Source organism: Heteronotia binoei, chromosome 18 (genome assembly GCF_032191835.1).
Source record: "Heteronotia binoei isolate CCM8104 ecotype False Entrance Well chromosome 18, APGP_CSIRO_Hbin_v1, whole genome shotgun sequence".
Lineage (NCBI taxonomy): Eukaryota > Metazoa > Chordata > Lepidosauria > Squamata > Gekkonidae > Heteronotia > Heteronotia binoei.
Window position 1 is genome coordinate 30,188,309 of NC_083240.1, and position 26,861 is coordinate 30,215,169.

Consider the following 26,861-nt stretch of genomic DNA (forward strand, 5'->3'; position numbering starts at 1 on the left):
TGAGGGGGGTAGTGAAATGTATTTGCACTTTTTCCCCTCCCTTATAAGTTAAATTTCCTTGTCTCATCCCTGTGGCTGGTGCCGTGATACTGAAACCAACTGGAACTTGCCTACCTGCATATTTGTGAAGCTTAAATAGTAAAAGGTGGGTCAGAGTAGACACCTGAAATATTATTCTTTTTGATTCTTCCAACAATCTCTATTTACAGTCCCTGTTTTCTTGGGTCTCTCTATCTCTCTGGCAAATCTGTTTTCAGGGAGAGACCTTCTGGTTGTTCTTACCCTGCAAGGGTATACTCCATTGCTTCTTCTCACAGGCCTTTTCTGTGGTGGCTCCAACTTTATGAAATAGTGTCCTGGAGGAAATTCAATACGTCTTTCTTACTATTTAGGAGGGCTTCTAAAATAGAAAGTAAAAATTCTAAAATGCCCCATGACGCAGAGTGGTAAAGCTGCAGTACTGCAGTCGGAGCTCTCTGCTCACGACCTGAGTGCGATTCCAGCGGAAGCTGGTTCAGGTAGCCAGCTCAAGATTGACTCAGCCTTCCATCCTTCCAAGGTCGGTAAAATGAGTACCCAGCTTGCTGGGGGGAAGACAATGGCAAATCACCCCATAAAAAGGTCTGCCGTGAAAATGTTGTGAAAGCAGCATCACCCCAGAGTCGGAAACGACTGGTGTTTGCACAGGGGACCTTTCCTTTCCTAAAATAGAACTGATGAGAAGAGATTTTGCCTCCTTCAGACAATTGTTCTGTGGGTGTTTTGAGAGTCAGCAATCTTGGCTGAAGTTTATTTTCAAATCTTTTTCTGGTGAATGTTTAAATTCTGTGGGGGAGGGTTTAAAAGAATTGTGTGTTTAAAAAAAAAAATGATTTCACTGTTGTCACCTGCCTTGGATTGGGAGGAAGATGGGCTTATAAATGTTTTAAATCAGTCGCTGTCCCTCTCATTCATTTCCCCTCCAGGATCACCTGATGACTTCTTGCATGTACAGATTATAGAGTACATGAACCCCATAGGTCCAGGGTACCAACCTTATGTCCTGTGTTACAGTCAGATGTGAGTTCTGCAAGTTGCCCCCAGTTCTGATTGCAATTGCACACATGTGGCAAAGGACTTTCAGCTCCCCCTACCATTGCCTTAATCCCAACCTGAAATAGATAGATCCAGGAGGCCACTATTTGGCCTACTAAAGAAACCCAAATTTATACTTGTGGGCAGGCCTCGGATTCAGCAGAAGCTCACAGGAACACAGCTCCTGAACCTTTCTCAGGGTTCCCCCTCCTCTTCCCCACCTTGTCCATTGAATAGGAGGTGCAGCTGCATAACAATCCCTGGATGAGCTCCACCACCTATTTTTCTACAAAATGACCCCTGCGTGTGGATTTTCCCACTAGGCTTCATAATGCGCTCCCTCTCAGGCTGTTTCAGGTGCAGGATTGTAGGCTGATTGCCTGATTCTGTTCCTTGTTTGTGCTACAGTTCCAATCCAAATCAGGCACCCTAAGCATGGGAAACAAACACAAGGATGCTCTGTAACTCATGTCTGACTGTTACACAGGACATGGGGGGGGGGGGGGGGGCTGAACCCTACCTGTGTATTCCATAATGTATAAATTGGCAGGGCGCAGTACAGAGGAGCAAGAATAAGGCTGCAACATTTTGGTCCTTTTTGTTGTTTGGAGAAGAAGAAGCCAGATGCTTGTAATGGCTGTTGGAGCCTCCAGCAGCTTCAGTCCCCTAGAGTCCTTCTCATTCATGTGCACCTATGTGAACTGGGCCAATTCTTTGTAATACAAGCTAGCCAATTGTATTAATAAGCCAGCAGGCAGCATCCAAAGGGAAAGTGGCCGAAATGCCTGAGAAAAAATGTCAAAGGAAAACAGCAGCTGCTCTCTATTTGTTTGCTATTCTCCAGTGCCTCTACCTGGTGAGCTCATGATGCAATAGTAACAGGCTCTCTCTCTCTCTCTTTTAACATTTCAGATTTTTATTGCCCTTGGAGAATTCCTTTTATCTTTAAACTGGGCCGTCGTGACTGATATACTCTTGGTAAGTTCAGTTGTTTTCACACTGCCATATTGATTTTGCTGCTAACTCAAGACAGATTTCCATTCTTTCAAGATGAGAGGAAGTATCTGTTTTGTCCCTTTGGCAAGAGGAATTAAGGTTAGATCCAGGAAGCAAGAAAGGAGAGTTGAACATTGTTAGAGTAACATGAAAGAGCAAAACCTTGGCCCCGAACTAGATATTCTGCATTTCAATAAACCGGTTTGTTAAAATTAAAAATAGATCCCAGGTTTTTCAGTTATCCTCAAACTGTCAAACATGCAGTGTGGTATAGTAAACTCATCCGGAAGATCCAGGTTAAAATCCCACTCTGCCAGGGAAAAGCATGGTGCCAGTCTCTCTTTCTCAAGTTAACCCATCTCACAGGGTGGTATTAAGCAGATAAAATGGGGGGGGGAGGGGGAGAGAAAAATGATGTCGTAAGTTGTTTTGGGTCCCTATTGGGGAGAAAAGCAGGGCGTACATATCTAAACAGATGAAATCCTATCTCCTCTGCACTCATTGGCCAGACCACAGGAAGCTGGGAAGCAAGTTATGTGGAACCGTCCAATTGAGTGGAATGTTTTGCAGGGCTGTTGTTTTTTTCTGGAAGAAGAGGTGCTGGAACTCTCAAGAAGGAATAAAGGAGAAACACACGGGAGTCCTTCATGAACTTTAAAAAAATTTTTAAAAAGTTTTGTTTCCACAAAGAGATCCTGGAACTCCAATCCATAACATTCCCCCAGAAAAAAAGCCCTGTATATATATTTATTTTTATAAGTTGATATAACATTTTCCAGCACAAATTACACCTGTTACTTAAAATCACTCAATTAAAACACTGTTAAACACTGCTGATCAATTCATTGGTTGGGACTCTCAGGGGAACACCCAAAGCCGCTTTACATGGAATCAGAGCCTTGGTCCATCAAGAATGGCAGTGGCTCTCCAGGGCCTCAGGCAGAGGTCTTTCACATCACAAATCATCAGTGTCTTTTTTTTTAAGTGGGGATGCCAAGGATATTATTATTATTTATTAGATTTGTGAATCGCCTTATCCTGGCCGATGCTGGGCTCTAGGCAATGCACATCAACATAGAACCTAGGACCTCCTGCATTCCAAGCAGATGCTCCACCATTGAGCCACAGCCCCTTCAGGTTGGTTGTGGAGCTCACCTGCTGGGTTATGAGAAGAGGAGAAGAAGGAGATTGAATTTATACCCCACCCTTTATTTGGAGTCTCAGAGCAGCTTACAATCTTCTTTCCCTTCCTGTCCCCACCCTGCTGTGAGATAAATGGAGCTGAGAGAGCTCTTGAGAGAACTGCTCTTTAGAGAACAGCTCTGAGAGAGCTGTGACTGGCCCAAGGTCCCCCAGCTGGCGGCATGTGGAGGAGGGGGGAATCAAACCTGGTTCCCCAGAGGGGAGTCCACCACACTAAACTGGCTCTCTGTACAGCCACCATGTGTTTTTCTGCTTCCTGAGGGGTGATCTTGATGCTAGTCTACATGCACAGAGAGTAAGGGCACCATGACAGCTGCCTCCCTTTGCACGCACACTGCCAGAAGCGGCAGGAGAGTGAGGCTGATGGAAAGGATTCTTTTTTAGCCCAGGCAGCTTCAGAAGCTCTGACTCACCCTCTTCCTGTCATGTATCTCTGGGAGCATGGGTGCTGGCTGCTCAGGAGAGAGAGGTATCATCTTCTAGGATTAAGGCTTGGAGATCCTCCCCTCAAAGGTCTGACCAATGTCCAGGGTTTGTTCAGGGCCTGTATCAAGTGCAGGGGTGGCCAAACTGTGGCTCAGGAGCCACATGTGGCTCTTTCACACATACTGTGTAACGCCTGGATGTCAAGGAGGAACTTAATGCAGGCTTACTCTGAGGTAAGAATGCTTAGCATCAAGACCTCAGTCAGCCTCTGTGCGCTGACCCATAGGTAGGGAACTATTTCCATTATGTGTGAAGCACAGAAGGAGGGGGAAATAGCAGGCTTGCAAACTCTTCACCACCATAGAGGTTGCCTAGAGAACTAGAGTGGGGAAAGAGAGAGCACAAGAGCTGAGGGAGCCACTGGAAGGAGGGACAGCATTAAAGAGGGCGGCACAGAGTTCCTTCTTATTTTCATTGCACTTGCATTTACTAACCTTGGTGTCAAAGCAAAGAAAGATGCATCAGGCTGCAAATGGTGGTCAGTGATTTATATGGTACATTTATATGGTGCCAAAAAATAATTCCCTAACTAACTGTTTCCTATGCTAGTCTTATGGGGACTGTTACTCCCAGTTTGTTTTTTTAATGAAGTCTCCTTCTAGCATGGTCATATTGTAAAGTACATAGATGTATTTTATCTTTCTGTGCGAAAAGTATTAAGAGTTTTAATAAAGATGTGTGTGTAATATTTGTTCATGTCCTGTGGCTCTCAAACATCTGACTTTTATTCTATGCGGCGCTTACATTAAATCAGTTTGGCCACCCCAGTCTAGTACAACCACAACCAATGTCATAAAACCCTCATCTTCGATGTATGTGCTGCTCTGGGTGTGGGGGGCATGTGTGTCATAACAAACCTCAGAATTTTTTTTTCTTACACTTTTACAGTACGTGGTAAAACCTGAACGCCAGTCAACTGCGATGTCGCTGCAACTCTGCATCAGCCATTTGCTGGGTGATGCTGGAAGCCCATATCTCATTGGCATTGTGAGTTTCAAGATTCTAGGGATCTTGTTCTGGGTAAGATCAGGTGGGAATTGTATGATGCAGTTTCAGTTTAACCAGAAAATAGGGACTTGCGCAGTGAATGGGTATTCAATGTATTGGATTTTTATCAGCGATTTCAACTGCTGTTTTGCAAACAGTACAGCTCAATACACAAATGGCTTTGCTGAATCCAGCCAAGATCCAACTACATCAGTGGTCTTCAGCCCATGGGCCCTTTCTGTTAGGTTGCACAGCTCAACCTGCTGAGCGGTGGGTCCTTCTAGAGTTGAAGAGTAGTGAGATTGGTGAGATAAGATCACTGCAACATGGATAGGATTCCTCCCTTGGTTTGTTTCATACTGTGGCATTCCTACTGATGCCCAGTCTTGGTTTACTGCCTGCAGAACTGACCTTGGTGCTAATGAGCTCATCAATGTCTCCTCTTTCTGTCATGTGACTTGGATAGCCCTGCGCTTGCAGCTCTGTGGGTCCCAGGTCTGGGAAGGTTAAAGACTGCTAACCTAAATAGCCCTGGCCAGGGGTGGAATTCTAGCAGGAGCTCCTTTGCATATTAGGCCGCACCTCCCTGGTGTAGCCATTCATCCAAGAACTTACAAAAAAGAGCCTTGTAAGCTCTTGGAGGATTGGCTACATCAGAGGGTGTGGCCTAATATGCAAAGGAGCTCCTGCTAGAATTCCATCCCTGGCCCTGACCTGGATGGCCCAGGCTAGCCTGATCTTGTTAGATCATGGAAGCTGAGGAGGGTCGGCCCTGGTTAGTATTTGGAGGGGAGACCATCCAGGAAGCCTGGGGTTGCCATGTAGAGGAAGGGAATGGCAAAGCACCTCTGTTAGTCTCTTGCCTTGTGAACTCTACAGGATCACCATAAGTCAGCTGCGACTTAATGGCACTTTACACACACACACACAAAACCTAATAGCTGGTAAAGTTACTGCAGCCTCTGGAGGTTTCAGCTTCCCAGTGACAGTCGGATTTCAAGGGTTCCAGCTCAGCTCCTGTCTTTTGGTCAACCTGTGACTGACAGCCTTGACAGGGCTGTGAATTGTTTTAATCCCAGATCTCCGATGGAGTCCAGAAGAACCAGGCACAGTGGTCTGTCTTATGGTCCTTCCGAAGCCTTCAGTACAGCTTTTTCTTGTGTGCCTTCGTTAGCGTCGTAGGTGGAGGCTGCTTCCTCCTGACGGCATTTCGTATAGAAGAAGACCGTGAGAAAGCTGCGATGCCAGTTCAAGGTTACTTCTATCGCTGCTTCTGTTTCTCTTTGCAGAAAAAGTACATCTGTCCTACAAACTTTGGGCCGGTTTATTGTAGATTGTACTGCCACGGCTCTCCCAGTGAACCATGGGGACTTTCATATTCTGGGGTCTGAGACAATTCCACTTATTTTCTGTTTCTTTTAAAATGCTCCTTTAAACAAATTTATATTCTGCTTTACTCCCTAAATGGGACTCAAATCAGCTCATTAAATCATAAAAGCCAGTGGTTAAGAGCAGCAGACTCTAACCTGGAGAACTGGGTTTGAGTCTGCACTCCTCTTCATGAAGCCGGCTGGGTGACCTTGGATCAGTCACAATTCTCTCAGCCCCAAAAACAAACCTATCTCACAACAAAATAGCTAGAGTTTCAGGCTGTCAGACAATTATCAGATTTCCTTCCTATGCTACACCCACAGCCATATGATAATTATTATAATTTATCAAATCATTCTCTCATCCTACACTTTAGCCTCACTACAAAAAATTATGGGGTAGGATAAAAGACTACAGTGGCCTAAGCCCCACCCCCCACCCCCCAGCAGCATGGCACAGCAAGGATTCAAACTTGGTTGTCCCAAGTCGTAGTCTGACATTCTAATTATTAAGTCATATCAGTCTGTTGGACAGGACCAAGGACAGAGCCAGGGAAGGACCCAAGAACAGCAAATTTGTGTAGGAAACCTTGATATGGGGTGTTTTTACACTGACAGTTTGTGACTCTCTATCACCGCGTTGGAAACTCACCTTTTACATTACCTAACGTTCTCACAACTGTTTTGCATCGTTGCTGCCCAAAGCATCTGCATTTGTTTCAGTGAGATGAGTGCTGGTGCTGCTGCTGCAATGTTTGATTTGGTCATTTCTCTACAGGCGTTTCAAACTTGTATTGTAGAAGTTTTCATGGGTTTTAAAAGACTCCAAAAGCCACAAGGTGCTGTAATTTGCATGAGAACTGACAGCACTTGAAATTTTTACATATCATTGCTTGCCTCATCTTGTAATTTAAATTTGTATTGTTTTTGCAGTTGACATGATTTCCAAGCAATCGTATACATTTAACTAAGCACTGGTATTCTGTCTGCCCTCTGATCAGAGACCCCGCCCCCCCCCAAAACTGAAACGCTTTCAGCAGGAAATATAGAAGTTTGGCTACACAAAATGAGCAGAGCAAATCCACCAGTGTAAAAGGAAAATAATTAAACTGGAACGGTGGCAGGCGATTTGAAGACTCTAAAACTCTGGATCAAACTGAATGTAAAAACACCCATGATCTAAAACTCTGAAGCAGGGGTGTCAAACTCATTTGTTATGAGGGTTGGAAGTGAGACCTTGTTGGGCCGAGCCACACATGTAATAAAATGTAATGCCGCGTAGTAGAGAGATAAACTTTATAAAGGACACAGACAAACACAAATAAAGATTAAAAAAAACCTTAAAAATGCTTAAAAGATTAGCACTCTTGCAATATAATGTTTATTTAACAGTTTCTGATAACTGACACCTCTTGCTCTGAATTACTGCATCAAAATCTGGAGACAATGTCTGTGCTGTAGCAATCATGAGTATGGTGTTGTCCGGATGTGTCTCTGTAAGTTGCAAACCTACTTTTGATTTATTGACATTCATTACAGAAATCTCATGGTCAATGCTTTGAGCCTAAGACCCAGGGGAAAACATGAAATGGCTGGGCATTGCAAGCTTTTGTGCATGTTGCTTCTTGTGCTGGTCAGCCAATGGAGAAAATACAGGCTTTGCTCTGTAGCTCCTGTGCAATTGATTGAGCAAGCCTGGCAAAGCAAGCTGTGATGCAGAAGGAAGCAAGAGAGAGGGAAGGAAGCAGGTGATAGTGAGTTGCTTCAGGGCCTGATAGGAGCCCTCCAGGGGCCTGATCCAGCCTTTGGGCTGTACGTTTGACACCCTTGCTCTAAAGCGTACCAGTCCAATGGTTATACTAGCCCTTCTTTGAAGGTTTCCATGAAGAACAGAACCCACTTTAAGAAACAGCCATGATTGATCCCTTTCTTACAAGTCTTTTCTAACCTGGTGGGCTCTGTTTACAGGTACCGAGAACAAAGGTTACCTCTCACATGAAAAACAGCTGCCTGAACTTCCTGAAAAGTAAGAGAACAGCCCACTCCCCTTGGTCAACTGGAAGAAAATGTCTGAAGATCAACACAGCCTTCTGGGGACTGACTTGTCTGGGTGGCATTTAAAACGTGCTCTGAATCATACAGCGAGCCTCCATCTGCGTCTGTAAAACTGGCAGAGGAGGTTGCCAAAGAATCCGGGGACTACAGAAGCCCAGGATGGAGAGCAGTCCAAGCAAGGACAGATATTTTCAGATACAAGATATCGAGCCACAGAAAATGATATTTTTCAACTAAGTCCTCTTGAAGCTATAAGATGGCGCCTTCTGCAGGGGTCTGCAAATCTGTGGTGGAGTCCACACTTTACAGGGAGAATGTTCTGCATTTAACTCTTAGGCCCTCTAGGTTTAAAAAAAAAAAAGATCTCAAGTAGCCTGGCCGAGAAAGACCACAGCTGGAGCTAATGGATGGCAAGTCCAGGAACCAAATAGTATGCCAAATGGACCACTGGCACCATTCACTTCATACTGTCCATAATTGTATAAACCAGGGGTGGCCAACGGTAGCTCTCCAGATGTTTTTTGCCTACAACTCCCATCAGCCCCAGTCATTGGCCATGCTGGTCGGGGCTGATGGGAGTTGTAGGCAAAAAACATCTGGAGAGCTACCGTTGGCCACCCCTGTTATAAACCTTTATCGCAGGGGTGGCCAAACTGTGGCTTGGGAGCCACACGTATTGTGTGGCTCTTGAAGCCCCCACTGCCCCATCAGCTGGCTTGGAGAACGCATTTGTCTCTTTAAATTATGTCTCCAAGTCAAGCCAGTTGGCAGCTTGGAGAATGCATTTAAAGTTAAAGTTGCTTTCTTTCTGCCTCTCTCACCCTCATCCATCTATTTTCCTTCCTTCCTTCCTTCCTTCCTTCCTTCCTTGTGGCTCTCAAACATTCGATGTTCATGTCTTGCAGCTCTCAAACATCTGACGTTTATTCGATGTGACTCTCATGTTAAGCAAGTCTGGCTACCCCTGTTCTATCATGTCCTTCCTTAGCTATTTTTTCCCTAAGAAAAAAATGCTATTAATACCATCACCATTCTGTGGGTTTTATAAACTATAGAAGGGGATGGTTTTACGGCTGGCAGGGGTGTCTTTTATTGAAGAGTTTTGTGGACTGATTGTTTTAATTTCCATTTTACATTTTGTTTCATCCTTTATTGTAAGCTGCTTTCAGGAGATCTCCACAGAGGCGGCATGGAAATGTCTTCAACAGATAGGGAGGATCACAGCAAGGCTTGTATCAAAGACTTGCATGGTTGGCACACAAAAGGAAAGTTCTAACTCTGTGCAACACATATTCCTCATTTCTTACTGCTGTTGCTAGACAATCAACTTGTCATCATCTTACAGGGGTGTCAAACTCATTTTGTTATGAGGGCCGAATCTGACATAAATATCTTGTTTGGGGCAGGCTGGGCCATGTCGGGCCAGGCCTTGTGTGTACCTTTTTAAGATAAGGTAGCAGAGATATAAACGTTATAAAGGACGCAAACATAATTAAAGATTTTTTAAAACTTCAAACATGCTTAAAACTTTAGCGCTCATTGGTCTTAAAGGTGCTTTCTTTGTATTTCTCCCATGGGATCCAGGGAACTGGACAAAGAAAGCTCTGGCTCTTTCCTCCCTTCCTAGGGGACCAGGAGGGAGAGGAGCCTCAGCTAATAGAAAAAAGAGAGGCTTGGCTCAAAAGCTCTGCAATTGAGAGAGCCTTGCAAAGCAAGCTGTAATGCAGAAGGAAGCAAGAGAGGGAGAAAGAAGCAGACAGAGCCAGTCACTTGGGGGCCTGATAGGAGCCCTCTGGGGGCCTGTTTTGGCCCCTGAGCTGCATGCTTGACACCCCTGATCTAGCAGAATGGCAAATCTTAAATAGCCCCATAGCACAATTTTAGAATCCAAGAAAAAGGAGGAGTTGGATTTATACCCTGCCCTTCTCTAGGAGTCTTCAGAGCACTCTTACAATCTCTTTCCCTTCCTCTCCCCACAACAGACAGCCTGAGAGGTAGGTGGGGCTGAAAGAGCTCTTTTGACAACTGCTCATGAGAGAACAGCTCTGAGAGAATTGGGGCTAACCCAAGGTCACCTAGCTGGCTGCAGGTGGAGGAGAGGTAAATCAAACTCAGTTCTCTAAGTTAGAGTCTGCCATTGTTAACTACTACACCAAGGAAATGTAATGTCTCTGATAATGATAAAAAAGACAGAAAACCTCTGAATAACAGAAAAAAGGGGGTATTATCAGAGGTAGATGACTGGGGAAGGCAATGGCAAACCACCCCGTAAAAAGTCTTCCATGAAAACATTGTGAAAGCGACATCACCCCAGTCAGAAACGACCGGTGCTTGCACAGGGGACCTTTCCTTTTCCTTTCTTACCAGAGGTCTAATTACAGAATGTATCGAAAGGAATGCTGAAGGTGCATATATAGTTCAAAAATTACAAAAAATTGAAAAAAGATTATTATAATCACAAAAAACAATAGCAATAATTTGACAGGATGCCAGCTCAATCCTGTTTTGATGTATGAATCTTCATCAGTCATGAACAACCTTGTGCAGGTTTATTTAGATGACAGAAATTCAGAAGCGAATTGGCGCAATATGTAGTATGATGTCACGTCAAAGAACAAATATCATGGCTTCTGTCTTCATTGGCCACGAACAACCTTGCACTGGTACATTTAGAAGCCTGTTATAAATAGTTGTACCAAATTTTCAAATCTTACGTAAAAATTTTAAATGTTATGTAAAATAAATTGATATACCAGAGACTCAAAAAGCAAGCCGTGATGCATAGTGCTACATAGTTTCAAAGACAAACCTACATGAAGACTTATAAACATCACATCAGTTCAAATATTGTGGTTTTGTGATCTCACAGTTACCTTGTCACACAATGTTTCTATCTGAAAAATATTTTTTGAGCAATGTGTTCATTTTGGAAGACTTGTTAAAGAGTTACGATCAGAATCATGCATGACCTCACTGCCTGACATTTTGTGGTTGGCTCAGCCTCCTGTGGCAGCGATTTTGTGATTGCACCCACCACTCTGTCAAAATTTCCATGGTTCACACAGACTCAAAAAGGTCGGGAACCCCTACTCTACATCAGCAGCACTGGGGGCCACAGAGGTAGAGCCAGTTTCCCCCTTGACTTTTGTAAAACAATGCTGCTTTTGCTCCTACTAAGAAGGAACCAAGGAGGGTCATATAAAGGAAGAATGGGAAACAGTACTGAGTATGAATGTGTCCTTGTGGTCCACGCCGTTCCGTATCTATAACAGGGCAAGCTGTGCGGCAGTCCTCTGCTTTATGAAACGCTCCCGTTTGCTGGTGTCGTTTATTGAGACCTGATTAAGAAGCTCTTGGAGGGGGTCTCCACTGAATTAGGCACTGTGGAGAGGCTAATTAAGTGCGCTCCCAGAGGGATCGGCTAATAGCTGAGCCGGAACAGGTGAAGTTTTCAATTATTTCGCAGTTCCTTCCCCCTCCAAATAGCTTGAACAGGCCCCTTCGATGAAATGAGAGCACGTTGGTTGACCTAGATGGCAACTCTCTGGCAGCGGAGTGCTGGTTTCTCTGAGCTGGTGGCACTGCAGACCCATTCCAAAACAATGCTGAGAAATAAGGTGTGTGGGGGGAGAGAGAGAGACTATAGAAAAAGAATGGCCATTTGTAAATGCCAAACACGCTACCTTAAGCAGGGGAACAACTGGACATTGGCAATCAGAAGACCACAATTGGTCCATGAGCACATATGGGGAGGGCTTTTTTTGTAGCAGGAACTCCTTTGCCTATTAGGCTACACCCCCCGATGCAGCCAATCCTCCAAGAGCTTACAGGGCTCTTCGTACAGGCTCTACTGTAAGCTCTTGGAAGATTGGCTACATCGGGTGGGTGTGGCCTAATATGCAAAAGAGTTCCTGCTACAAAAAAAGCCCAAGGTGTTTATGCTCCCCCAGCTTCCATCTGAAGCTCCTTTGTCTAGTACCCTGAGTTGTTTCTTGCACACCTCTGAATTGGATGAATCACTAGCAATTTGGCAGGGAACAGCCAAGGAATGAATTTATAAGCTCTTCTCATTCAGCACAGGTTCCCAGCACCTTGCTGAACCCAGCTTATGCCACGGATGTTACTCCTTTCCATACTAAGCACCCAATGCTCCCAAGCTGATGGAGTTAACAACCACATGTGCCTGGCAGACTGCCCATTTTGGAGGCAATTACTAAACCCTTGCAAATTCCAAACAGGGTGACAAGCTATCTATGAGAGTGAAGCCAAGTCCCTCTGTTCTAACTGCCTCTATTTAGCAGTCTTTGTTTTCTAGTCCCCAGCCAATCCACCTGCCCAGAGAGCTCCCTCATTCCATCAAGGGGAGAGAAGGTTGAACCTAGGTATCATGCTTGGATCCAGACACAGCTATTGATTGACTGATTGATTGATTAATTGATTGATTAGACTTTTAGGCCATCCTTCCCTGCAAGCAGAGACCCGTGGTGCAGAGTGGTAAAGCTGCAGTAAAGGTAAAGGTAGTCCCCTGTGCTAGCACCAGTCGTTTTCGACTCTGGGGTGACATTGCTTTCACAATGTTTTCACGGCAGACTTTTTACAGGGTGGTTTGCCATTGCCTTCCCCAGTCATCTACACTTTCCCCCCAGCAAGCTGGGTACTCATTTTACCGACCTCGGAAGGATGGAAGGCTGAGTCAACCTGGAGCCAGCTATCTGAACCAGCTTTTGCTGGGATTGAACTCAGGTCATGAGCAGAGGGGCTCCGACTGCAGTACTGCAACTTTACCACTCTGCGCCACAGGGCTCTTACAAAAAAAGCTGCAGTACTGCAGTCCAAACTCTCTGCTCACGACCTGAGTTCGATCCTGGTGGAAGCTGGGTTCAAGTAGCCGGCTCAAAGTTGACTCAGCCTTCCATCCTTCCAAGGTTGGTAAAATGAGTACCCAGCTTGCTGGGGGGAAAGTGTAGATGACTGGGGAAGGCAAAGGCAAACCACCCGGTAAAAAGTCTGCCATGAAAACGTCATGATGCAATGTCACCCCAGAGTCGGAAATGACTGGTGCTTGCACAGGGGACTACCTTTACCTTCCCCCCCACACCCCCTGCAAACAGGGCTCAGGGCAGTTTGCAACAGGAAAAAAAAACACCACCATAACCCAGGTTAAAGTTGACCAGCTGTTAAAACCAGGGCTTTTTTTTTAGTAGGAACACACAAGAATGCAGTTTCAGCTGGCTTGGTGTTGGGGGTGTGGCCTAATATGCAAATAAGTTCCTGATGGGCTTTTTTCTATAAGAAAGCCCTGTGTGAAGCAATGGTGATGTCAAGGGATGTGGCCTAATATGCAAATTAGTCCCTGCTGGTCAAAACACAGTACAGAGTCATAAGTAAAAAGCAATTCCAAGGTGATGAATAATTTGAATAGAAAATTGGAACTCCCCAAAGCCTCCAAGGGTAAGGGTGGGAGGGGGGGAGGGGAAACCTGTGAGTGCCGGATTACTTGCTGTCCTCAACCAAAAGCCTGGCAGAACATCTCTGCCTTACACGACCTGTGGAAAGGTAATGTCCTATTACCAATTCCGTCCCACCAGTTTCCAGCTGCAGACAATGGGACCATCAGAGGAATCAGCAGAGCAAAGTAGGGTTGCCAGCCTCCAGAGATCTGGAGGCGGTTGGAGATCTCCCAGAATTATAGCTGCTCTCCAGACAATCTAGATTGCTTTTTTGTTTATCTATTTAAAATATTTATTCAACTTCACCTGAAGAAAACGGCTGATTTGGAAGGTAAACTGTATGGCATTAGACCCCACCAAGGTACCTCTGCTCCTAAACCCCACCCTCAAATTTCCAGGACTGATTTTGCACTACGCTTGTTCTGGGTGGAGAGCCCTTTTGCTCCCGGCACTTTTCTTGGTTTTCGCACAATCTGCCCTGGAGCTGTGAGTTGGCATCCGCTTTTCAGCAGCAAGCGAGATCCTCTTACAAGCGGTTTCTGCTTGCTGCGGAAAAGTGGCAGGCCAACTCGCAGCTGTGGAGCAGCTTGTGAGAAAACCAAGAGACGTGCCAGGGGCAAAAGGGCTCTCCACCCGGAACAAGCCCTAGTGCGAAATTGGTCCAGGTGTTCCTGAACCCAGAGTTGGCAACCCTAACACTGCCTCCTCCCACCCTGGGCATTTTGTATTGAACTTGAATTGATTTGGATTCCTGTGCCCCACTTTGGGAGCCAATTTTTGGCTGAAAAGTGGGATAGAGAGAGATAAATTAAAAATAATAATCGGAACGTCTCCAAATCCTCAGGATCCTTACAATAGCAATGAAAAAGAAGCCTTATAAATCACTGAGAGCTCAAGGAGAGTCTTTGGGACACTCGTTTTCTGTTCCTTTGTCTCCTGTCAAAGAGCCTAGCCTTCCAAGACATCCTTTCATTCAGACTGCCTGGCGCAATCGTGGTTCACAATCCCTGTTAAAGCGTCTTTCTGCAAAAGGCTTTCTCTACCCCCCCTCCAAATATATTGTTGAAGCTTTTTTTTTTTTTTTGTATGAACAATTATATGTGAAAAGAGAAAAAGAAAAAGGGGGGGAGCAAGTTTGTTCCTCATTGATACTATTCCATCTGTACATCTTCCTTCAAGGTTGTACTTGGGTTGTATTTTTTCCAAGCCCCGAGCACTGGGGGTCCTGGCAATGCGTTTTAAACAATTTATTGGTAGCATATGGTTACAAAGCTTATCTATTTCTTAATTTTTTTCTTTTTTTTTCACATTAACCCATATGACATTTCCATCCCCCCTCCCTCCAATGTTGACTTCCCCGAGGTTATAAGTTCAAATCCATACTAAAGGCACTTCTGATTGCTCAAAGTTCCGTATATATATTCTTACAACTAAAAAAATGTCCAATATTTCTTTACTTTCCAAGTTTTCTCCATATATCCTTTAAATTTTCTCCACTCCCTTTTGAATATCTCTAAATCATAGTCTCTTAGTGTTCTGGTTAATTTGTCCATTTCACACCACGATAAAACTTTCATGGTCCATTCCCATTTCTCTGGTATTTTTTCTTGCTTCCAAAGCTGCGCGTACAAAGTCCTAGCAGCTGATAACAGGTACCAAATTAAAGTCCTGTCTTCTTTTGGGTATTTTTCTAATTGTAATCCAAGTAAAAACGTCTCTGCAATTTTCTTAAAATCATAGCCCAAAATTTTGGTGATTTCTTGTTGTATCATCTTCCAGAATTCTTTCGCTCTTTCACATGTCCACCACATATGGAAGAAAGAACCTTCATGTTTTTTACATTTCCAACATCTATCCGACATTTTCTTACTTATCTTAGCCAATTTTTTCGGAGTCATATACCACCTATACATCATTTTAAAACAGTTCTCCTTAATGCTTTGACAAGTTGATATCTTCATTGAGTTCTTCCAGAGGTGCTCCCATGTTTCCATTTGTATTTCTCTATTCACATTAATTGCCCATTTGACCATTTGAGACTTTACTACTTCTTCTTCTGTAGACCATTTCAATAATAACTTATATACTTTTGATATCAATTTTTCATTGTCACCTAACAGGACTCTTTCCAGTTCTGTTTGTTCTCGTCTAATCCCCTCTGATTTTATGTCATTTTCCATCAAACTTTTAATTTGTTGCATTTGAAACCAATCATAATTGTTATTTAGCTCTTCTGAGGTTTTTAATTCAATTTTGTCTCCTTGAATCTTAAGCAGTTGGTTATATGACATTTCTCTTTTTTCTTCAGAATCAGCTGTTATTTTTATTACTTCTGCTGGCACTATCCATAATGGTTTTCTCTCGTCCCCGTATTTCTTGTATTTTATCCAAGTATTTAGTAATGTATTTCTGACATAGTGGTGAGAGAAAAAACCATCCATTTTATTCTTCCCATAATACATGTATGCATGCCAGCCGAATCTATTTCCGTGAGCTTCTAACCACAAAGGTTTTTTATCTAACAGCATTATCCAATCTTTTATCCATGTCAAACAAACTGCATCGTGGTATAATCTTAGATCGGGAAGTTGAAAACCTCCTCTCTCTTTGGCATCCGTTAAGATCTTCATCTTTATCCTTGGTTTCTTTCCGGCCCAAATGAAATCAGAGATTTTCCTTTGCCATTTGTTGAATTGTTTTGCTTCTTTTACAATCGGGATGGTTTGAAACAAATACATTATCCTTGGCAAAATATTCATTTTGATTGCAGCTATCCTGCCCAGTAAGGACAAGTTGAGTTTATTCCATTTCATCAAATCTTTGTCCATCTTACACCACAGTTTTTCATAATTGTTTTTGTATAAATCAATGTTCTTCATTGTTATCTCTATTCCAAGGTACCTAACTTTGGTTGTGACTTCACAACCTGTCACCTTTTGTAGTTCGTTTGTTTTATTTGGTTGCATGTTTTTACAGAGGAATTTCGATTTCTCCTTATTTATGTATAATCCTGCTAGTTCTCCGTATTCTTTTATCTTAGCTAACAGCAGTGGTGACACTTGAACCGGATTCTCCATTATGAACACTATATCATCTGCAAAAGCTTTATATTTATAAGAGAATCTTCTAATTTTTAGACCTTCTATTTTTTCATCTTTTTGAATTTGTTGTAACAAAATTTCAAGAGTCATTATAAACAACAATGGTGATAGCGGGCATCCTTGCCTTGTTCCTTTACTCACTTTCAATTCTTTGGTAAGGTCTGCATTTATACACAATTTTGCATGCTGATCTGTATATATTGCTCTTGTCATTTTTATAAATTGTTCCCCTAAATTAATTTTTTCCATTACCGCAAACATAAAGTCCCAATTTAAGTTGTCGAAGGCTTTCTCTGCGTCAACAAAAAATAAGGCCACTTCTTTTTCCGGGTGCTTTTCATAGTATTCCACAACATTAATAACAGCTCTTACATTGTCCCTTATTTGTCTTTTAGGAAGAAATCCCGCTTGGTCTTTGTTTATAAAGTTGGTCAGGTATTGTTTCAGTCGCTCTGCTAAAATTCTTGTATAGATCTTATAGTCATTATTCAACAATGAGATTGGTCTATAATTTTTTACGTTTGTGCTATCTTTATCTTCCTTAGGAATCAGAGAGATTACAGCTTCCCTCCAGGTCTTTGGGATTTTCCCTTCTTCTCTTATCGTGTTTAACAACTTCAACAGTTTGGGTGTTAATTCATCCTTGAGAGATTTGTAAAATTTTGACGTGAATCCATCTGGCCCTGGAGCTTTACCCTCTTGCATTGCTTTTATTGCTGCTTCTATTTCAATTTTCTCTATTGGGTCATTTAATATCTTTTTCATATGTTCCGTCAAAGGTGCCACCTGAATGTTTCGTAGATACTCTTCCACTTTTTCTTTACTTACATTCACACCCTTGAATAAATTTGCATAGTATTTAAAGAATTCTCTTTTAATTCCTTCTTGATCCACTACTGTTTTCCCATTTGCCATGATTTTATTTATAGTCTTATTTTCTTTCCTTTTTTTTAATTGCCAGGCCAGGTATTTACCAGGTTTGTTTGCACTTTCAAACGATTTCTGTTTCAAATTTTTTAAATTCCATTCTAATTCTTTATTCAGCAAATGTTTAACTTGGGATTGTAATATCGTAATTTCTTTTATTAATTTTTTCTTCCCTGGTCTTTTTTTTAAGTCCTTTTCTTTTTTATCTATTTCATTTTGCAGTGCTGACAGCCTTTCTTCTCTTGCTCTTTTGTCTTTATTATTCAATGTAATTAATATACCCCTCATTACTGCTTTATAAGTGTCCCATACTGTTGGATATTCCATATCATCCGTTTCATTTATTTGGAAGAATGCTGCAGTCTCCTTTTCTAAGAATGATACAGTGTCTTTATTTTGTAGTAAATCCTCATTAATTCTCCATCTTCTTGATTTTCTTTGCAATTTTGTTGACCAGCATATTGGATTATGGTCCGCCCAAACCTTTGGAAGAATCTCAATTTTTTTTGTTATGAGGCCCAAGCCTTGGGAACCCCACAACATGTCAATTCTGGAAAAAGAATTATGCCTTGCTGAGAAAAATGTATAGTCTCTTACCTCAGGGTTGAACTTTCTCCAAATGTCTTCTAGATTTTCCTGTTTAATCAACTCAAAGAAAGAATTGGGCAGCTTCCCTTCTTTATCATTCTTCTTTGGACTTGATCTGTCAAGGTTATTTTGTATTGTCCCATTAAAATCACCCATCATCAATACCTGGTCATAAGTCTCTTCGTCCATTTGTCTATTTATGTCTTTAAAGAATTTGTCTTTCGCTCCATTGGGTGCATAGAGCCCTAGTAGTAACGTTTTTTTCGCCTCTATCGTCACCTCAACAGCAATGTATCTTCCTTCTTTGTCTTTAAAGATTAATTTTGGGTCAAGTTGTTCTTTAATGTAAAAAACCACCCCTCTTTTCTTTTGCTCTGCTAGTGAAAAAAATTCCAACCCCAAATTTCTATTCCACAAAAATTTACTGTCCTTGCGTTGTATATGAACTTCCTGTAAACAAATTATATTACATTTTTGCTTTTTAATCCAATGAAATGTTCTCCTTCTTTTCTGTGGTGAATTTAGTCCATTTATATTCCAAGATAGTAATTTGTACTCCATTATGATGTTGGTTCTTTATTTTCTTCAAAAAAGCTATGCATCTCTTGTTCGCTTCTTATTGTAATCCTTTTGCCATTTTGTTCAAATCCAAGACCCTCTGGTATTATCCATCTATATCTTGTGCCCTCTGCACGCAACTGATCGGTTAGCTTCTTGTACTTTTTCCTATCGCTGATCACTTCTCTTGGTAGCTCTTTCATTATTTTAACTCTGCTCCCTTCTATTGCCCAGGCTTTTTGGTACCCTTTCCTCAAAATTTTCTCTGCCACTTCTTTTGATCTTAATCTTATGACGATGTCTCTTGGCAGACCTTTATTTTTCGCATAAACTGAGTTGACTCTGTAGGCACCCTCCAACATACTCTTAAATCTGTCAGGGTCTTCTTCTATGTACTCAGTGATGATATCCACCATATAGCCTTTTAAGTCTGTGTCTTCTTTTTCAGGTACCCCTCTTAGACGCACTTGTGACTCCAGCAACTTACAGTCGTGTATTATGACCTTTTCTTGAATTTTTAGCAAGGCAGAGGCCTGTGTATCCACTTTCATCTCTACCTCTTTCACTTTATTTTGAGTCTCTTCCTTAAAATTCTCTATCTCCTTCTTAAGGTCTCCAACTTCTTTTTTAATATCTTTTTTTATTGCCAAATGCAATTTGTCCATAGCTTTTAACATTTTTGCCTCCAGAGCGTCAAATTGAGCCTGCATCTTGTCAAATGATTGGGCTCTTGCACGTGTTGTTCTTTCTACTGACATATAAAAAATCACCAAGCCTTAAAAAAATCCCCACATAGAATTTAGCATCCAATCCAATAGCTTAGAGCCAGTTCTTTCAGATGAGACTAGTTTCGTTTTTCTCCCTTCTTCCTGAGCAAAGATATTGAATTTTAACAATTTTGACAGTTTTTCTCCCTTTTAAAATGGCAATCGTTATTTCTCTATGGTACAGTTCCAGCCTAGAGAGGTCTCTCTTCGTCTTTCTTGATCTGAGTCTTGGACTCAATTCCTTCCTAGTTCAAAGGTCGGATGTCACAGCTCTTGTTGTCCTTATAGGCTCTGATTTATTGTCCAGCCCCTTTTAGTTTCACTTCCTGTCACAGCTTAGACTGATCTCGTGTCTAATCTCGCAGTTTTTTGATCTGCATGAAGAAACCGCAACCACAAAAATTCACAACAATATGTCCTTTCTCCAAAATATCTTTGAAGGCAATTGTTTTTACGGCGTTCAGTTTTCCCAAGCTGAATTCTTTTCCTGCTGTGCCCCCACTCAGCTCAGTTCATTCTAGGTTCTGCAGTTTATGGGCATATATACACGGCAACTCTCTTTTCTTTCTTCTGCGTCACCAGCCTCCCATTGCCAACTTTCACTCTTATCTTGAAAGGTTTTTTTTTTTTTTGCTGTTGTTCACATCCAAAGCCGCAGAGCTCAGCTTAACAAGGTAAAAGTTTTTTTTTCCATTCAATTATGCTTTGCCTTCGTCTGTTATTAATCCACTCAGTGTTTAAACTATATTCAAAGTCTCTCAGAGTGAAGATAAGAATGATGAGTCTACCTTTTAGATGTTCTCAACTCCCCCGGCTGCTATTTTCTTGCAATTAAAATCAGTCCTTCTAGCGTGCTTGGATTCCAACAGCCTTAAGTGACCGAAGTCACTTTAGAGTCACTGCAGACGATGGTTGACATTCCATTGCCGGACATCAAGAAATGAAGGAGTCAGCTCCCTGACTGCTCCAGTTCGATATCAACAGCATTAAAGGAAGATAAGTCGTCTTGGGTTAACCCTTGCCTAGGGTTAATGAGCATAGACCTTATCAGGGGTCTTTAATACCCTGAACAGTGACAATAAAATCCCCCTCTGTTAGGGAGCTGCAGACTGTCTTCCAGCCAAACAGGAAGTCCCCGGGGTCCTGGCAATGCTTCCTACAAGACAGTGCTGTCAAAAGCCAATGACAGTGCTGTCAAAAGCCTCCAATGACAGTGCTGTCAAAAGCCTTCAAGCCCAATGTTTGAGTGTAATAATAATAGAACAAAGTTTGAGTTCAGCAGCACCTTTAAGACCAACAACGTTTAATTCTGAGTATAAGCTTTTGTGTGCATGGCACACTTCTTCAGATCTGAAAGATCAGATGCACCTGAAAGCTTATACCCAGAATTAAACTTTGTTGCTCTTAAAGGTACCACTGGACTCAAACCTTGTTCTGCTGCTTCAGAGCAACATGGCTGCCTACCTGAACCCCAGTAATTACAATATACTGTTACTCAACACACCCACCCACCCACACCCTAAGTACTGAGAATTTACAAGGATATATCGAAATCTGGGTTTTGGTTTCCTGTGGTTGAAAGAGGGCTTATAGTCTTCTGCAGGGGTAATATTTGCTTGGGAGGGAAGGTGGCATGGGAAAGTCTCATCACATCTTAGAATCAAAGCAGGGTTGGTGCTGATGGGAGACCACCAAGGAAGTCTCTGCAGAGGAAAGCACTGGCAAACCACTTCTGCTTCTCACCTGCCTTGAAAATCCCTTGCTGAGGTCACCATAAGTCAGCTGCAACTTGATGGCACATCTGTATGCACATCGCCGTCATTTAAATGTTAAATTGAGTGAATTGTATTGTTACTATGATTTACTGTTTTATTGTTGTGAGCTGCCCTGAGCCTGCTTCGGCGGGGAGGGCGGGATATAAATCCAGTAAATCAAATAATCATCGTCATCGTCGTCATTTCTGGATTGCCCAATCTAGGTCACTCTGGGCAATGCATAACGTTTGATAAAAACATTAAATACCTACCAGCTCTAATGCAAAAAGAGCTAAACGAATCCAGGTGGTGAATTGCATGTTACTTTCTGAATATACGACACAGGTGAAAGCAATGAAATCTTCCTAAATGGCAATAGATCCACCACCCCAAATCAGATCCCACTAGACATTATGGGCAGGGGCATCTCTAGGGCAATAAAACACAATGTATGAACACCTCTGCAGAATCAGACCCATGGTCCAGCTAGTCCAACATCCTGTTTCATAAAGTGGCCAACCAGTTGTACTGGAGAGCCCAGGCCTTCTCTGAGGTTGCCTCCTAGCACAGGTGTTCAGAAGTTTACTGCCTCAGAATATGGAAGTTCCCTTTGATCACTATGGCTTAGTAGCCATGATGGGCCTATCTATCAAAACAGCATGACGAGTTGTGGAGGCCAGGTCCCAAACTCTCATGAGATTTCTTCCACTTGAGAGAGTTTAGCCACTCTTCCGGTGGTCATGACAACAGGCATCCAGAAATGGTCGTGGAACTCATGTGAGAAGAACAAATCCCACAAGAGTTTGGGAGCCGGCACTTGTGGATTTCTATTTTTTTATTTTATTTAGTAGGCTTATATTCCACCTTTCCCCATAAACGGGCTCAAGGCGGATCACAACATATGCTGCTTTTATCGCCACACCTCAGGGAGCAAAACACTTGGAGCTTTCACCACCATTATATCGCATTAGATCTTCAGAGAGAAGTTAAAATGGGAATGTCTATCAAGTTTTTCTCTAACCCTTCATTCGTGGAGCTCACTGTTCAGGGTGGCATATGTGGTTCTCTTCCTCTGCTATTTTAGTCTCACAATAACTTTACAATCACTCTGTAAGATAAGTTAGTGAGGGGGGTGGCATTAAGGTCAGTAGACTGAGTGTGGTGTTTATTTCAACACATTAACCCCTACACTTGAGCAGCTTTCCAACAAGAATGATCTGTCCCACTGCATGGGCAATAAGGCATTCATGCAGTAGGACAACAAATTGTTACTGCTAGAGGGCGTTTTTCTGGAGCGATTTTATGTGACTCTCCGGGCGTTTTCGCACAGAGCTTAGCCTTTCTGCAAAACTAGACACTAGCTTCCGTTACAGAGGTCAGCATCTGATGCAATCCTACAGTCGCTTATGGTGTATCAGGATATCCCATTTTCCTCCTGCTTCTCATTTCCCCATACTTCCCAATGGAAGCACTTCCCGCTTGCTTCTCTGTAGAGCATCAAGGGAAACAGAAGAGGCAACAGAAGGAGGGAAATGAAACTTTCCTCTTTTAACAGCATGAAGCTTGCCTCTCTCCAGCCTAAACCAACCAACGAACACAGCATTCCAGACAAGGAAAGACACTTTCCAATAATCTCGCCAACCTTCACATCTTCTTTGGCATATAGGTTATTTTTCTGGAGCGATTTTATGTGACTCTCCGGGCGTTTTCGCACAGAGCTTACCCCGGAGCGACGTCCCTCTTCACCGCGCAGCATCTGCGCAGATTTCGCACCAACTGCTCCGCAGAACCAGGAAGAGCCGCGAAGTGCCGAGCCTTTTGCGTCGCAAATGTAAACCTCTAAAAACCAGTTTACGTTAGCGACGCAAAAGCCGCGGCTCTTTGCGCCTCTTCCTAGTTCTGCGGAGCAGTTGGTGCGAAATCTGCGCAGATGCTGCGCGGTGAAGAGGGACGTCGCTCCGGGGTAAGCTCTGTGCGAAAACGCCCGGAGAGTCACATAAAATCGCTCCAGAAAAATAACCTATATGCCAAAGAAGATGTGAAGGTTGGCGAGATTATTGGAAAGTGTCTTTCCTTGCCTGGAATGCTGTGTTCGTTGGTTGGTTTAGGCTGGAGAGAGGCAAGCTTCATGCTGTTAAAAGAGGAAAGTTTCATTTCCCTCCTTCTGTTGCCTCTTCTGTTTCCCTTGATGCTCTACAGAGAAGCAAGCGGGAAGTGCTTCCATTGGGAAGTATGGGGAAATGAGAAGCAGGAGGAAAATGGGATATCCTGATACACCATAAGCGACTGTAGGATTGCATCAGATGCTGACCTCTGTAACGGAAGCTAGTGTCTAGTTTTGCAGAAAGGCTAATTTAGTTCAAGGGATTTATTTTTGCACTTTTAATATCAGCAATCATTCTTGAGAGAAAGGCCCTCTCAAAGGCCACTTGGATAAAGTGGGATATAAATATTTCAAATATATAAATAAATACTCTTTTGCTGTTTGTAGATGCTGCATATATCATAGCAAATGACATCTTAATCAAGACATTAAGACCATAAAAAGATCCCTGCTGGATCAGACCAGTGGTCCACCTAGTGCAGCATCCTGTCCCATATGGTGGCCATACAGCGGTTCTATAGGCAGCCAATGGTATGCAAAAGCTGACGCCTTCCCCTGATATTGCCTCTTGGCTGTGGTATTCGGAAGTTTATTACCTCTGGGTGTGGAAGATCCCTTTAGTCCCCACTGCTAGTAGCCATCGATGGGCTCCATAGACCTGTCTAATCCCATTCTAAAGACATCTATTCTAGTGGCCGCTGCTACATCTACTGGCAATGATTTCCGTAATTTAATTTCTTAGTGAGTCCCTGTTTATTTGACTGAGGTGAAGTCTCCCTTCCTCATACACACACTCACAAACATGATGATGGTGAACTCCTAGCTGCTATGTATTGAATCCCTTATCAGACGTGTGTCGGTGTATGTAAAGCGATTGCGGGGGAATCAATAGCCAACAACTTGACTCCTCTTTCCAAAAGACAACAGCCTAGAAGACAAGCTGGGACAGAGTTCTCATAAAGTTGCCAGCTCCAGGTTGGGAAATACCTGGAGATTCGGGGGATGGAGTCTGAGGAGGGTGGAATTTGGGGATGGGAGGGACCTCAACAGGGTTTGATGCCACAGAGCCCACCCTCCAAAGCAGCTGCCATTTTCTCCAGGGGAACTGATCCCTGTAACCTGGAAATCAATAGTAATACCAGGAGATCACAAGGTACCACTTGGAGGCTGGCAACGGGCTTTTTTGTAGCAGGAACTCATTTGCATATTAGGCTACATCAGGGGGCTGTAGCCTAATATGCAAAGGAGTTCTTGCTACAAAAAAAGCCCTGGACAACCCTATGTTCTCCTTTGTATGGGGGGGGGGTCCCAGTTCTCAGCCCCTACTATCAAGCTAGGCTTGCTTAGCTCACAAATGGTTAGCTCTGCCCTGGCCGTGGCGGAATGTGCTCCCGTCTGAAATGAGGGCCCTGCAGGACTTACTACAGTTGTGTAGGGGCCTATAAAATGGCACTGTTCTGCCAGGCCTTTGGTGGAGGTGGTGGGCACCCAACTATTTTGGCCCATATGGATAAGAGCTTTAGGGTTGCCAAATCCAATTCAAGAAATATCTGGGGACTTTGGGGGTAGAGCCAGGAGACATTGGTGATGGAGCCATAAACAAAGTTGTGACAAGCACAACTGAACTCAAAGGGAGTTCTGGCCATCACATTTAAAGGGACTGCACACCTTTTAAATGCCTTCCCTACATGAGAAATAATGAAGGACAGGAGCACCTTCTTTTGGGGCTCATAGAATTGGACCCCCTGGTCCAATCTTTTTGAGACTTGGAGAGCATTTGGAGGAGAGTCATCAGATGCTATGCTGAAAATTTGGTGCCTCTATCTCAAACAACAGCCCCTCCAGAGCCCCAGATACCCCCAGATCAATTCTCCATTATACCCTATGGGAATCAATCTCCATAGGGAATCATGAAGTGCCCAGCAGACATTTTCCTCCCACCCCCCATTTCTGATGACTCTGAAGCGGGGAAGGGCCTACTCCCGCTTGGGGGTTGGCATCTTTATTCACGAATTGCTGAACTTCCAATTTCTTCAAAGTAACACAGAGCAACCAAAGCTTCAAGTTTACCTTTCCTATGCAAACGACCTCTGAAAAGATTGTGCAACCAACGGAGGGTCTGGGCTGCTTTCACAGCCGCTGGGAGCAGCCAGGTTGTTCTGCCCGCTCCCCCCGCCCCCATTCAGCCTTAAAGACACAGATGCACCATTCCAAGAGGAAGCCTTTCCAAGTGGAGTCTGAAGCCGGAGGTGGACAGGTACATGGTGGCTGTGTGGGCGGGGCTTCCCCCAGCCGGTCAGCTGACTGGGAGCAGGAAGGAGCCTGGGAAAGTGGGAGAAGCCTCACTGGGACCCGGAGATTGGCAAGCCTACTGCTGTTTCAGATTATCAAATCTTACTAATTAGCTGAAGTACTTGCCTTTTAAGTGTTTTTAAATTATGGACTGGTACGATGGTTTTCATGGTTTCGTAGAATTTTGTTGCGACTCATCCTGAGCCTGCTTGAAGTGGGATATAAATAAATAAAACTGAAAAATGAAACTGAGGTAAAATTGGCACCCGGACTGCACAGCCAGGCAGCTTCTGCCTCTTCAGAATAATTCTAAAGGGCAGTCTGTGCAAATTGACTTGGAAAGTAATTTTCCCTATTCTTGGGCTTGCTTACTGTGTTATATTTATATATATGTGAATGAATGAAAGGTGAGGATGTTTCTTTTTTAAAAAAATAAAAAAGAGGAACACTTAGCTCAGCAGTTTCCCACCTCAGATCCAAGGTTATCTCCCTCCCTGAATAAGCACAGGTGTTAATTTGAACTTCAGTCTATGCTCGTAATGTTAAGAAACCATTGAAAGAAAATCTCTGAGGGAAATTATTAGCCAGTTGGAATAAAGGTCTTCCCATCATTTAACAGAGCTGAGAATTTGCTTTTCAGCAGCTCTCAAGTGCCATTTTCCCTTGCACTCGTAACAGTAAGCCATATGGCCAAATGCCCATCAGAAGGTCACTAAAATAGGGCTTAATGGGAACTGAGCCTCCAGGGTCCATTGCTTGTTGGGGGCAGCTTAGCACCAGCTAAAAGGTGAATGTAAAAATGGGTATACCTGGAGGCCCATGTGGGATTTTGGGGTATGCAAAGTATCTATCCACCCATCCCAAATTCTGTTAACCTAAGCCTTTTATCATCCTGGTAAACTATTTTAATTTGCTTCACCCTAACTGAGTCTGGTTAACCAAGATGATAAAAGATCCTGATGAACAACTGGAACAGGCAGGATTTGAATTCTTCCATCTAGCACAGGAAGAGGAGCTAAAACTGCCCCCCTCCATGCACTGTCTGGTTTTGTTCTGCCCACCTAACTCTGGAACTCAGCAATTAGTATCCCAGCGACAGGGCTTTTTTTATAGCAGGAGCTCCTTTGCATATTAGGCCACACACCCCTG

General features: G+C 43.2%; 1 protein-coding gene across 1 annotated transcript in view; it reads left to right on the top strand.

The window, feature by feature from the left end:
- Positions 1-26,861, top strand: part of LOC132587365 (protein spinster homolog 3-like) — a 131,226-nt gene that overhangs the window by 55,139 nt on the left and 49,226 nt on the right. Inside the window, exons 10-13 of the mRNA XM_060259642.1 lie at positions 1,987-2,052; positions 4,648-4,746; positions 5,826-6,000; positions 8,085-8,142. Coding sequence (XP_060115625.1) covers positions 1,987-2,052; positions 4,648-4,746; positions 5,826-6,000; positions 8,085-8,142 — 398 coding nt within the window. The remainder of the gene's footprint in view (positions 1-1,986; positions 2,053-4,647; positions 4,747-5,825; positions 6,001-8,084; positions 8,143-26,861) is intronic.